A 14421-nucleotide genomic window follows, 5' to 3' on the forward strand; every position below is an offset into this window, starting at 1 on the left:
ATTTCAGTACTCCGTCTCGAGGGGGTGTATCGATGAAAACGTTTCGAACGATCAGTCACTTCTACGCCACTTTTCTTGCCACGCTGCTCGAACTTGTTTACCCCTTCACGTACGATTTAGTGTAATTTCTCAAATGTACACCATTTTATTTCGTTTAAATTTGCTCGTAAGAGATATGACCACCAAAAAGAACAGATTTGTTTTACGAGTACCTCGCTAGTACAAAAACGTGATGATTTTAGCCTTTAAATTAACAATTATTTGAAAATTTACGTAATCCTCCATTAGTTTATCATTTTTTAAATACTTTAATGGAAAGTTGATTTCCATTTACCAATTTTGTAAAAATCAACATTAAATTAATTTAGTACCTCGCTAGTACAAAAATGTGATGATTTTAGCCTTTAAATTAACAATTTGAAAATTTACGTAATCCTCCATTAGTTCATCATGTTTTAAATACTTTAATGGAAAGTTGATTTCCATTTACCAATTTTGTAAAAATCAACATTAAATTAATTTAATACCTAATTAATTTAGTACCTCGCTAGTACAAAAATGTGATGATTTTAGCCTTTAAATTAACAATTTGAAAATTTACGTAATCCTCCATTAGTTCATCATTTTTTAAATACTTTAAAGGAAAGTTGATTTCCACTTACCAATTTGGTAAAAATTAACATTAAATAAAATAGTTGACTTGAGATTGAGAGTCCACTTAAGAGTTAATGTATGAGACTCAAGTAGCCTCGTTATAGTGAATCTTGGTATCGAGAACTTGTGAACAAGAGGTTGAGCAATCTTTATCTTTGTTGAATATTCTTAAATTGACTATTGACGAAACGAGTGAGATATGAGTTTCGTTTAGAAATAAGAGAGGTTCTAACGAACTGTGTCGGAGCAGCGTGGCTCTGGCAGGCAAGGTTGCTAAAATAATCACCTCTCGTCTTTGGATTCGCGCCTGGCTTCCTTCCTGTCCCTCTCCTTGTCCTTGAGGCTGTCCGCCTTCTTCGCCTTGGACTTCGACTTGGAATCACCTTTGGCGACCTTGTGCTCAAGGACGGTGCTGGAGTCGGCGGCGACGGTGCCCTCGGCGTTCGATTGACCGGCGGAAGTGCTCGACGAAGAGGAGGTCGAGGCTCGGGTGTTAGTATAGTCCTGCACGAGGAGCGTACCTCGTTATCCGGGATTCGTTCAAGGACGCTGGAAGGCCACCGATCGCGAGCGGGACGGAAAAGGGCAAGCAGCTTACCTTAAACCACTCCGGGTAGATAGCGCTGATGGTGTCCAGAAGATCCTGGTCGAGCTGAATCCTCCAGAACGGGGAGCCGCTGTCCAACCTGTGGCCAGACTCTGCAACAAACAAACACGTCGATGAACGTTCGATCCCCTTTTTCTCCACCCGCGAAGACGACCGAAAGGGGATTCCGGAGACAAAGGGTCGGCATAAATCTTAATCGATGGCTAGTTGCGCATCTCCTATCGCGGCAATAAAATGCACGGTGATCGTAGGCCGGGAGGGGGGTTTTTTCGCCCAACGTTCGGAGGGACAGTTGGTCGTGGATCGGCGACCTCATCGATCACGGGGCGAATTCGACGCGATTAAATATAGGATTTAGAGTGTGCAAGCGTACGACCCACCGCGCGAAGGCTGACCGGTTGGGCCCTTAGGAGTCATTCCCACCGCATAAGGGCTAATGGTACCCCGACGACCAATAGCCCGAAGGCGTATCAAAACCTTGCGGAATGCCGGGCAGCGGTTTCTTTCGTGGATTCCGCGGGATTCCCTGCCTAATTTAAACGTTCGTCCCTGCCGGCCGCCGGTGGAAGGGATCACCTCTGGACACGGAGCAGACGAAGGACGAGAAATCTCTCCTGGAGTGGGCTGCCAGGTCTGGCCCGAGGGGACGGGGGACGGAACACCTCGTTACGACGACATTCTACGGCCGAGACGCGTGCCCTGCCTTCGTGATCGAGCCTCGAACCTGGGGGGACGGAGATCGGAAAAAGGAGGAAGAGGGCTCCCGCGGGACTTTCGGACTCCTTACCGACAGAAAACACGGGTTCGGGCCAGCCTCTGGCTACCGACTGCTTAAATAACGCCGGAAAAACTCAGTTTTCTGCGCCCCCACTTTTTTTCCACGATCCCTTCGTTAAGCGGCCCCTGGACCTATAAGGCGACGCACAGTGTGACGAGCAATGGACAAAAGTGAAAAAACTGAAGTCTAAAATTCATTGCTTATTATAAAATACTAACAAGGGAACGTAGATTTTAATGCTACCCACAACTTGTAGCGAATTTTCCAATTTGTTGTCAAAAATAATGATTGATATTTATTCCAGTTTTTGGTGCATTTTTCTAAACACGTGACACTTGTGTTCATCCAATTCATTTGATTTTTAGTATTATAAGACCTTTCAAACTGCAGAATAACAGATAATTCGGCGAATAATTCTACAACGCATCAGTTTCGATAAACGCTCTTCTTCGTGCATGATCCTCAGACTTTCTCGTTTCTAAAATACGGAGATGGAGAATACGTCAACATCGAGTGTCGTTTTAAAGTAAATACTAGACGAGTTTACAAGACTCGAACTGCACCTGGCGCTTACCTCACGCAAATTCTCGATTAAAAATTAAGTACGCTTCGAACCAGGAAGTCTTCCCGTGTATTCGAGGTGGTCGGTTACGAGAGAAACAGGTCGGGCACGAGAGTATGGGAAGAGCGTCCCGGATGGACGGTCGGGGGGTAAAGGGGAAGATTTCACCTTAACCCAATAAGTGATTAGTGTGCTGCGGTGCCGGGCAGAGCGGAATAAATGCTCAATCAGTATGCGCAAGCCGGACAATCCGCTGTAAATCACGCCGTGAATCATTCGTCGACATAAATCTAGTCTCTCTCGGGTTGATCAATGCGATCCCAACCGGTCCGACACATTAGTTAAACTCTGTACACGCCGTCGTTTACGGGACACGTCGCGGTCCACCCGTGCCTAAGAATCCCTCGGTTCGAGCATAAAAAGCCTCGATGCCAACGGGCCTAATAGCGGCGATTCGAGAGGACGACCATCGGAAACGATGCATCACGATCCGTTGATGCCTCGATCGGATAACGGCTGCAACAGTCTCGCCACGGATTCGTGCTTACGGTTAACGACACCTCTCGCGACCGAGCCTCGATGTTTTCGACCATCTTGAGCGTTGTTTTCTCATATTGAAACGTTAAGGGAAAATAAATCGGAGAAAAGCAGCCCCTTGATCCTCGAGTGGACTCTCGATCTCCACTGTCCTGCTCTATCTCTATGTTCTTGATGCACAGTGGGCCAGACTTTCAACCAAATTCATTACCAAACGATCCTATCAGTTTTTCCTACGTTGAAATTATTATTATTAAAATGCTCTTTTTCGTAATCTTACACAGACCAGAGCCATTCGTAGACACGCTTGCTGATTCCTTTCGAGGATTAAATCACATCAAAAACGATTTATTCTCCTGTTCGAGTTTTTTATCTCTCAAATGGATTCTCAATCTCAACTGATTTTTACCAAATTCCCAAACGAGCTTCAAATAAAGGAAATTCGTAAACGAACAACCCTTGTCACGTTATTTATGTTCGTTGATTCAAGATTGAAATTATCGAATTTTTTATTCTCTGTACAATAGTCTCTTGTTAAGATTCGCTACTTTTTCGCCTCGTTGTAAACAAGCTGCATACGTACTTTAGCCCTTAAGCGAACTCTCAATTTCGATTGAATTATTTTCATCTATCCTTTAAAGCATTTAAAAAATAATGGACTAATTACATAAATTTTCAAATAATTACATTGAAATATATTAAGCGATTTAAACTGGAGGAGGCCCCGTAAATCCACTTAAGGGTTAAATATTATTAGCCGCAAGATGAAATTGCTCTCGACGCGAACGGGATTCCGTACTACGGGCAAAGTCAATAATATCCCGAACTGGTTGCTTTCCCGAAGTCCTCCCGACATAATTACGATAATATAGAGATACACGGCCTCGATCTTCCCCGATCGAATACTAATTGCCTTCCGTATCGTTCCCTATACATCATCCGAATAAGCTGCCACTACTGGTTTTCGCGCAGCTCGCGGGAAGGACGATCGACTAGTTCGTCGTGCAGAAAAACTGGCGGATCCCTGAGAGCCGCGTCCTCGCGGACACGATCCACCTCGATCCCCCGAGGTAATGCGGATCGCAAGAACGGTCCACGGGCCCACGAAAACAATAACAAACTCCGGTGACTGGTCCCCGCTGATCGAACGGGGCCCCAGAAGCCTCCCGTCGCCGAACATATTCCGTGGAAGATCCCGAATACGAAATGCATTCCTTGGAAGCGGCCACGGCATCGGTCGCCCGTCGAAATTCGGGCAAATAAATCTCGCGCTTCGACCTCCTTCTCCCTCCTGGATCTCTCTGCTCCGCGTCAACGTCGCCGTCTTCTTCTTCTTCTTCTTTCTCCTCTTCTTCCTCCTCTTCTTCTCGCTCGTGATCCTTCGATCTTCGATCCGCTTGCACACCGACGCGCCCGTCCGCGGAACATGCTTCGCGAGTATACGTACACGTGTACGAGTCCACACGACGCTGAGTGCGTTTTATACAGGGTGGCTCGCGAGAAAATGAAATCGATCCACCTCTCGAGGCCATCGGAGCTCTCGCGACGTCTCTGCTGGTCTCAAAACAATTCTGGTTCACCCGAAGCCTTCGTCAGAGATTGGATACGCGAACGTTGGAGAAATTTGCAAGATTTTCAGGGTGTCTTCGTTCCCCGAATCGACTGTGAAAGGTAACCGTACACCCTGTAGGGGAGGACGCGTATACGTGCACGGATAGACGCGTGTGTCACGTGTGCGTGCTCACGCATGTGCGCGCTGGCGAGCACGTGCGTGTTCGCCCTTGCGTTCGACTCGGGGCTCTGAGTCACTCTCTCGTCAGGGCCTGCACTGGTAGCCGCGAAAAACTGCACGCTGCACTTCGGGAATGTCGTTGGCATGTACAGGGTGTTCCCCTTTGCTGCCGTCTGCCTGGCCGGCAAGAACGCCGGACGGTTCGCCTCGGGATTTCTCTTCCCCCTTTCTTCTCTCCTTTTTTCCGACGTTCTCGTCCCTTTCGCAGAATCCAAGCCGCTCGGAGGACTCTTCCTACTACCGAGGCGGACGTTCGCGGAGCGTTGCACCGGGGAAACCTCTTCGCGGAAAACTTTACCCTCTCCGACAGTATTTTTATCTCGCGGAAAATTCAAACCGTGCACCGCCTTCTCTTCAAAGGGGATGCAAAGGGTGCATGACGTTTGTATTGTGAAAAGACTGTGTTTACATCCCCTATCTAGTCAAACGGTAGGAGTCAACGCGCGGTAAACAGACTAGACATACATACATTCATAAAGCCTGGTAGTAAAAAATATACTGAAGCATCATATTTTATGTAGTACAGCCTTCAGTATTCCTGTGTATTGTATGTGTTCCTTTCAATTTAGAAGTTAATTTTAAGAGGTGAGATGCAGATTAAACTTTTGTATTTTTCTAATTTTTTCTACTAAACCTACTTAGTTAAATTGTAATACGTTCCCATAATAACGTTTTCATTTTGATCGAATATGAGAAAGAATTCCGAGTCGATTGGTAGCCTTCTCAAATATAAATACAAAGGGTTAATATTCTGTGTCGAAGCAAGCTAGCCAAAACTTGCTTCGCAACCAAGACACTCTCAACGATCTCAACGATCGAATTTCAAGCACTTGTAATATCAGAATTCGATCCAAATCCTATACGATATAAATTAGAAAATGACAATCGACGTAGAACACACAGGAAAGCTAGTGATAAAAGCCTGCGTGACATTATGACGCCGGTGCCCGCCTGTCGTCGACGCACGGCGTGATTCAGGGAGAAAATGGCCGGCAATTTTCAGAATTAATAGTGGCAATTTCCAAAATTGCCCCGGAGAACCGGATCCCGGTCGCGGCTAAGTGTCCCAGGGATCGTCTTCGATGTTCTCTCGATGACTTATTACTGGAGAGACGATCTACTCCGGGACTCCTGGCGTCGTCTCGTTTCTTTTGCACGGTCTTGTCGAGAGATTATTTAGCACTCCATTTGTCGGCGGCATTGCTGGATTATAGAGCATCGTGATCGACCCAGTTGGGACCGACCTGCTCGATCCCGTCTCTCTTCTTCTTGCTCGCTCGTGCTCGTTCGACGCGATCCCTCCGCCTCCTCCTCCTCCTCATGCGTGCGTTCACCGTACTGTTGCGTTAAGTGCACGAGTTGTTATTTTGCTTGTTCGCGTAGCTGAAACGATGCTCGGGCGTCGCGGCGCTGTTGTTGTTTGGCTTCGCCTGATCGACCGTTTCATCTGCTCGCGAACTGGCCATTGTGCCGACGTTTACTCCTGCTGACTGTTTACCCCGAGATGCATCACCGTTCTACGCGCTCACCTTTCTGCGTCGGCGACGTTTCGGCGCGTCCGCCATTTGTGCTCCAAGACACCCCCACCTCTGGGTCTCGATTTACGTAAAGTAACATTTATTGGTACTTTTGAAATCTCAAAATAAAAAAATACGAGAAAAATGAACGAAGAGCTGTATATCTTTCCACGATAAACCTATCGAGGTCATTACCCTCTGGGAACTCGAAAACCAGTCGATCGGAGCTCTCCATAGATAACGCCAACGACTTTGTTTCGTCTATCTGGTGGATCGAAGCGGCGACCTACGGATTCCCATGAATCTCCATCGCGCCGGTATCATCGAAATAATCGTATGCTCGGGGCATCTCGAGGAGGAGGGCAGCCCCGAAGGGGAACAGAAGAAAGGCAGAGCGCGTGGAAGGAAGAGGCGCACTCACAATAGCCGTGCTTTGCCGCTCATTAGAGGCGGGGTCGTAGGTCGGCTGGAACCGGCGCTTTGTGCTTCGTTCCTGTAACTCACGTACAAACAGTGTCCACGCACGAGGACGCCCTTTTCTGCCCGCACCGGGAAACAACGTTGCCCCGGCCGTGTTCGATCCTTTGACCAAAAGTCACCGGCGTTAATGAACGAACTTTTATTGAGCGCGGCACGCTGTGGGCGTCGTCGAGAGAGCGCCCAAATCGAGAACGAAGTATGCAACGGGATCGACGCGCGGTAATAAATTCGCTTCCGGGTTCCGTGGAACGTAATCCGCCATGATTCACGGACGCCTCCCGCTTTCGAGGCCCTTAATTCCTCCTCTGGCTTCGAGCATGGAGGAATCCGGTCGAAAACGACCGCTTCCGTTCGCCAGAGTCACCTGGACTTTGATAGGAATAGATCTAGCTACACTTTTGATAGAGCCTTTTATAGGTTTTCCAGCAGACATCAAGCGAACCTACTCGTTTCCTAATCCAGCTTCTAGTAGGTCTTCTAATAGAACTTTTAGTAGGGTTTCCCAATGAAACATCCAACGGGGCTTCCAGTAGAACATCTAGTAAACCTACTGGTTTCTTAATGAAACATCAAGATGGATTTCCAAGTAGGATTCCTAATAGGTCTGGTAAAACATCCAGTCGAACTCCCAATAGGATACGCAGCAAGACTTCTAACAGAACTTACCAATAGAATGTCTAGATCCCTAATACGTCTTGTAGTAGAACATCCAGTACACCTACTGGTTTCCTAGTAAACATCTAGTAAGACTCCTACTCGAACTGTCAATAGCATTTCCGGTGGAATCCTTAACGGGTCTCCTAGTAGAACATCTAGTAAACCTACTGACTTCTCAGTGAGACGTCTACTTGTACTTGCACTGACAAAAACAAGCGACTTGAAATAGAACTCCGAGTAGAACAAAGTCTTTTCGTAGGTTTGGTAGAATCCCTATTCCTAATTCTGGGATCTTCCAGCACCGAGGCAAACGCGAAAACCCGGTTCTAAGCAAGAACTGGGCTAGGAAACGGAGCGTTTCGTGGAGGATTCGGTCGTTTGGAGGAACCAAAGAGACTCCCAGGCGGCTAATCATCGATTAACCGAACTCCTTGCGGAGGTGGTGCTCGTCGTCGAGTAACCACCTAGCTTCCACGGGTTGTCCCTTTGTTCTCGGCCGTCCCACACGGGTTCCATTGAACCCGGTACGATTATAAATTGCCCCGTGAAAGCGCGGCTGGCCTATGCGGCCGGCAGCGTGCACTTTCCAGACACGTAAGGGCCAAGACAACACACATCTACACGGGTAACAGGCGCACAGGGAGACTTATTTACCGGAGGTACAGGGTCCACTTAACCCGTAACCCCCAGCTTCGTATATCTTGTCGACAATGCGTACCGATGAATTCAATACTTCCCACCCCACCCTCCGCGCTTCCTCAATAAAGTCCGGCACGAGAAATATGGCGCTGGATCAATGGTACTTTTCACCGGGCCCTATTTTCTGCGCCGCGCTTCTGCCGCTGGCCTCCACGCGCTTACGACGACCCTCTTCGTCGCTCGTGGGTGGGTCGCGTTGGGTGTTCGTCCAGATGCTACCTCTACGTGTCTTCTGACCCCGCCGGACCCTGGGCCCCACGTGTTCGCGAATTTGCCGATCAACACGAAACGGTTCGAAGAGGTTGGTACTTTTATGGCTACGTAGCTGCAGAACTCGTCGCTGAGACACTTGGGATACTTATACTACAGACGAGGTGAACGTGTAGAGCTTATTTTTACCTATTTTTCTGGAGTAGTTTACAGGGTTAAGGAACAACTTTTCTAAGTCTTAGAATTTCTATATATTCTCCACCAAAATACGCGTAGTTTGCCTTTCGAAACATTGAAATCGTCCAGTCCCTTCGGGAGTTATGACTTTTTAAAGATACGCATGTAGTTTCAGGGGAATAATCCTTCTGGTCAGACATTGTATTTACGGTAAAGAATTTTTATCTCGAAAACGCGTAGAAATTCAGGGGTATGTCTATTCACCAAAAATGATTGTAATTGACCCTTGCACCCGAAAATAAATTTTCCAAAACAATTTGAAATTTTTTAATTTCGCCACCTACTGCAATTTTTTTCTCGATAGTGCGTAGGATTTCGAGGGTATGTCTATTCACCAAAAGTGATTGTAATTGACCCCTGCAATTGAAAATAATTTTTCTAGAATGATTTGAAACTTTTCAATTTCGCCGAAAAATTTCGGCCCCTTCCCGAATTTTTAAATCGGTATGGGTGTCAGATTGGGTCACAAAATTCCATAAGTTGTAAAGTCTACTCGTATACCTCGTCTATATTTATACTACCGTAATCTTTCACGCTGGTCTTCCACACGAAGGGGTAAAAATAAAGAAATTCGAGGTTGCTTCCAACGAAATATGACTGAAAATCGAATATTAAAACTACGCAGAGAAATCGAGATTCGCTGTCGCGATTGGGCGAGGAAGCTCGTCCCGGGACGAACGGCATACCATTCGAGGTATCGTTATTAAACAAAACCGTGTAGCAGACGCTACCGATACGATGTCAGGGCGTCCATTCTCATCGTACGATTTCTATTTTATTTTTCTTCGTCGATGGATCTCGTCGATCGGTCGTGGGCGGAACATTATGTAGCTGACGAAAGAGAGTCCGCCGCAGATCGATTTGCCTGAATCATCGTCGAACAGTTGATCCTACCAGTGCACAGTTGGATCATTGACTCTTTTTATTCGTCTCGTACCTACCTTCCAGGTGGATCGCGATCCACCGTGGGCGGAACGTTGCGAAGCCGACGAAAGAACGCGAATCGAGTCGATTGAATCATCCTCGAGCGTTCGGAGCTACCGACCAGGAGGATCGGCGTTACCTTCCTCTCGAATGACTCGAGAATTCCACGTATCGATTGCCAGAATCGAACGGGGAGGCATGCACGAAACCTTCTTTGGCTTAAACGTCCTCTTGATCAATTTTTCATTTTTTAAACGTTCCTCGATTTTTCATCTTCCGAACACAGATGGAAAATGTCGTATGCTTCGCGAGAAACAGTCTAATTCAGTTGCCCTAACTGCTGTGCATCTACCAAAATTTTTCTAGGACATTTAGTCACGTTAATTAAATGACGTAACTTGTGGTTCGGTGTATAACGTTAGGAGAACTTTCCGTTCGTAATCTCTGGGCCATTTTGGACACGGAGATTCGAAATCACAACCGGTACAAACGAATTTACGATCGAAGCGCAGCATAGCAGCCGATGACTTCGAGCAACTCGACTTTTTACCTCCGCGTACCTTCTTCTGCGATCAATTTTGCACCGTGTTGTCAAACAGAGATACCCGTGTCGAACCTGAGAAGACGAAGCACCGATTTCACCACCTCGAAAGAATGCAGGCGATAAATCGGGACTGCAACATTGAACGAGACGGAGACCGGGTTGCAATTCGGCCGGAGACCGAATTTATGTTTATTCAGTCCGCAAATCACGACCCTTACGGAGGCGCGAAGCTTCAAAAAAAACGTTCGATCGCACCGATAATCATCGTTTATGATACAGTTCTTATGGAAGCGTTCCCCGCCTTTGGTTAAAGAATTTATAGTTTCATAAGCTTCGAGATATATTTATACGTTGCAAACAGGTTAGACACACCCATGCACACTGTCCTTCCACATTTGCGAAATATTCGAAAAGCGACAAGACTTTGGATATCGTTAAGTTGAATGTATTTGCAGTCTCTTAAAATTTTCTGCTGCATTTTTAAGGCCTCTTTGGTGTCTAATTTGACTTTGTTGCAACATAACTGTTAATCTATTTGTACGTTTACGTCGATGAGCTGGATTACAATGTGTACGACATAAATAGTACTGTGTTTGGTGTCGATAGCAGGAGTATTTCTATGTATGCATAGGAATGGGTCTAGCACTCGCGAGAGAGGAAAGTTCAGCGTATCCCTCTAGTGGCGAGCGTAGGAAGCATCTCCGGCGGTACCGCATTAAATAGATTTAAAACAGTTTTGTTAAATAAATCTCGTAAAGTGTCCTGGTCGACGAACCTGGACGGAGAGAGTGGTGGAACGATTAGGTAGCAAGGGGAGACGAGGCGGCGAGACAAATCGAGGAGTTGCAAATCGAATCGAGGCACGAAACGGTGGATACGCAACGCCCGGGGAGTCGGGGTTTCGTGCAGCTACGTGGACGTCGTCGTAACAGCCGGTGAAAGTCTTGCTCGAGCATGGCCAGGATGATTGATGTCGCGGGCGCAGCTCGGCCCGGCTGGACAAACCTCCCTTCACTCCATCGTTGCTTCGAATTCCTTGTTTTATCGGACAAGGGCCCTCGGTATAAATTTTCTAGCGGCCGATAGCGGGCATTTTTGACTCGCGGATCGGTCTGTGAGAAATGTCGTTGGGAATGTCGGCCCGCGGCCGCCTCCGGGATATTAATAATCGTTCAGCCCCGGAAAAGAATCGAAACGCGCCACGGCGTCGAATGTCTCGAGCGACACCGAAACGATGAAGAGTTATCGAAGGGGGTTTTCTACAGAAAGGAATGCCGATCGGCGATCGCTTTTAACAGATTAGCTGCTCAAATTTAGCGGAAGACTTTACAATTCCGTCGACGATGCTAATTTTAAATTATTCGATTTTTCTGATTCGACGTTGCTACGGTGTTGCGTTTTATCACGTTTACGCCTCTTACGTGCTTCTCGTCGTGTTTCGTCGACCCACTCTAAACTCACGCTTGCTCAATCTCTAGGCGTTTCCTTCTTTGATTACCGTGATTTTGTTTATGGTCCTTGTCTTCCTTCCCGATTATCGTTTCGTGCTCGTGGTATCTCGCGTTTTCGTTTTGTCCACCGTGCTCGTAAAGTTTTGCTATGTAACACCGCTTTAACGTCCTGGCTCCGCGACAACGATCCTCCGTTCCTTCAAAGTTTCTTGTTGTACGTTGAAGAAAATAACAAATTTCTATTACGCGAATGTCTCTCTCTTGTCGCGTTCGAATGGGCAGAGCGACTTGCTTCGCGACGCGCAGTAACGACGCGTAACAATAAAAGTCAATTACGTGGGAACGTTCGCGCGTTTTATGCTCGAGAACGGAACGCGCAGCATATATGCAGGGAGACGCGTGTACGGGCAAATTCGCGTTCTCTACGTTGCTCTGTCCCGGGCCAAAATAAGTATTTATCGCGCCCGTAAGGATAAATAATTCCCACACGTATCCGTGTGGCCCCCAGTGCGTAAAGTTCGGCCCGTAAAAAATACGAGCATCGAGGGAAAAAGGAGCTCCAACGTCCCACGATATTTCCTAGGGAGAAAGGAAGACGAGTTCCGCAGGGAATCGTTACTTTGGTCAGCCTTCGCGAGGCTCAAGATATTTCAAATGGAACTGTCTTTGGAAATCTGTGCATTGCAACTTAAATTTTTGCCTCCTTTAACGCAAGATTTAACAAACGATAATCCCGAGTTCTGTAACTTAAAGTACGAACCAGCGAACATACAGATCGGTATGCATACTCGAAGTTCTTTTGGCCCACGGATACGAGACGTAACGGTTCGAGGAAGATAGTCGGCGCCGCGTTATCATCTCGGTCCCGAATAAAAATGGCGGGCAGACCGGAGGCCGGTGTGTTGCACTTGGCGGCGGTTTATAGTTGGAAATGACATCATCGGCAATCTCCGGCGTACACCTAGCGCGTAATCGGCGGACGAAGGCGTATCAGCTGTGTCGTATCTTATTTCCGTCTTGTTCCCTCGACGGTGTCTCGGGGCTCCGGCTGTGCACCGCGAAGAAAAGAAAGGGGGGTCTGAGGCGGGAAAGGTGGGACACACACCAGCCGGAGAAAAGGACGAGACGGAGCCAAGCGTGCTCGAACGCGCGGGAAAAGGAGAGAGAACGAGCCGCGTGTGGGTCGCGTGTCGGTAAAGCGAGGTTATGCCTGGCCACGGCTAGCCAACCGTGAGATGACGAACTGCCTCGCAGCGATTCGCTAATGGCTCGCTACCGGCGCGCGTATCCTCCGCAGCTTTTGCCCCCAGAAACACGGAAAACCTTCCAACGTTCGCCCTGACCCTCGATCCGGCCAATGAAATACGATTACACCGGGTGGTGGTTTCAGAAAATTGGGAGATCGTTTTTCCCCCGTGGCTGGTGGTAAAATAACAATGGAGTTACCCGATAAATGGGGGAAGGTAAACATAAAGGACGATCGCACGAATTGTCTGTTAATGTCACTGAAACGCGTTCGAGGAGGCAAAAGGACGAAGAGGATCGCGAACGGAGGTCGAGATTCATCAGGGATTCGCGTTAACACCGCGGGCCCGTTTTCGTCCGGTTTCCAGGAAACCGAAACGCCCATTCCTCGTGCATTCCTAACTTTCTTCTATCCCCGCGGGACGGCCGAATAGAGAGGGCGATTTCCTTTCTTTCTGCGGCGCGGTCCTCCTGTTTCGAGTATCTAGACGACGGCATCGGTTCCGGGAAACCGGCGCAGAAAGAACCGTCACGTTCGATTTTAACGACGAAACCGTCCGATACGCTGGAATTATTAATTAGCCAGTTCTTACGGGGACCCGCGGAACGACCAATCTCCTCGGGGATATAACATTAGCAATTTCATTCCTCGCGCTTCCAGGATTCGCATCGATATCGATTATTTAACGAACTTCTTCTCCGTCCATCGGACGCTTTCATATCGGCCGCGGAACGGGGGAGCCCAGGTTTTGTCCCGTCTCTATTTCGCTGCCTCCCGGTTGTATTAATTAACCGCGTTCCTTGCTGAATCTTTGGAACACAGCCTTCGCCGCGACGACGTCTCTCGTCTCTCGTTTGTTACAAAACTTGCCTAGTCTTCGCGAGCCGGTCGTAAAGGCAACGTAGGAATTATTTTACAAGCGTTTATCAGGATTTTCTACTGGTGTCGCTAGGCAATGTACAGCGTCGCGTAAGGCGGTCGGTCCGTTCGAGAGACTTCGATGCGTGGTAAGAGACGACGTCAGCCATATTCGATCGTAGCGCTGTCTCCCGATCGGCTGCAGGACCGAAATCGAGGGAAACTGTTCGATGCTGATGAGCCTGACGCATACACGGCCGGGCCACGCGTGGGCCCACACACGCACGAACGTATAACCTATCACGCCTCCTCGCGTGACGTCACACCTGGCTATATCCAAGGTGCTCCCAGAGAGGGGAAGAAAAAAAGGCCCCGATGAAGGAAGGAAAAAAGGAGTGACCCGAACCGGTCCATGCCGGGTCAACAGCACACACGCCACCCCCGTAGGCCCCATCGTGCAACGGCCTGACGCGCATCTAACGGGTGTTTCTTAAAAAATCTGGGACACCCGACGCCGAGGATCTTTCGCGACCGACACTCGATTACTCTCTTCCTCGTTTATTCGATTATTCTCGCAGTTAGACGATAAAAGTTTGAAGATTTCTCAGATTTAAACGATAAATCACGAGAGGCTAAGGATGAGACGATGGAGACAGCTTCTGGATCAG

At 47.9% G+C, this 14421-nt stretch overlaps 1 protein-coding gene across 2 annotated transcripts in view; it reads right to left on the bottom strand.

Annotated features, from left to right (window-relative positions):
- Window positions 1–14421, bottom strand: part of LOC143342962 (uncharacterized) — a 282929-nt gene that overhangs the window by 95271 nt on the left and 173237 nt on the right. For both annotated transcript variants that reach the window (XM_076767327.1, XM_076767328.1), the window contains exons 2-3: window positions 1253–1353; window positions 941–1158 (exon numbers count right to left, since the gene is read on the bottom strand). In XM_076767327.1, coding sequence (XP_076623442.1) covers window positions 941–1158; window positions 1253–1353 — 319 coding nt within the window. The remainder of the gene's footprint in view (window positions 1–940; window positions 1159–1252; window positions 1354–14421) is intronic.

The sequence above is a fragment of the Colletes latitarsis genome, chromosome 6 (assembly GCF_051014445.1).
Source record: "Colletes latitarsis isolate SP2378_abdomen chromosome 6, iyColLati1, whole genome shotgun sequence".
In the NCBI taxonomy this organism is placed as follows: Eukaryota; Metazoa; Arthropoda; class Insecta; order Hymenoptera; family Colletidae; genus Colletes; species Colletes latitarsis.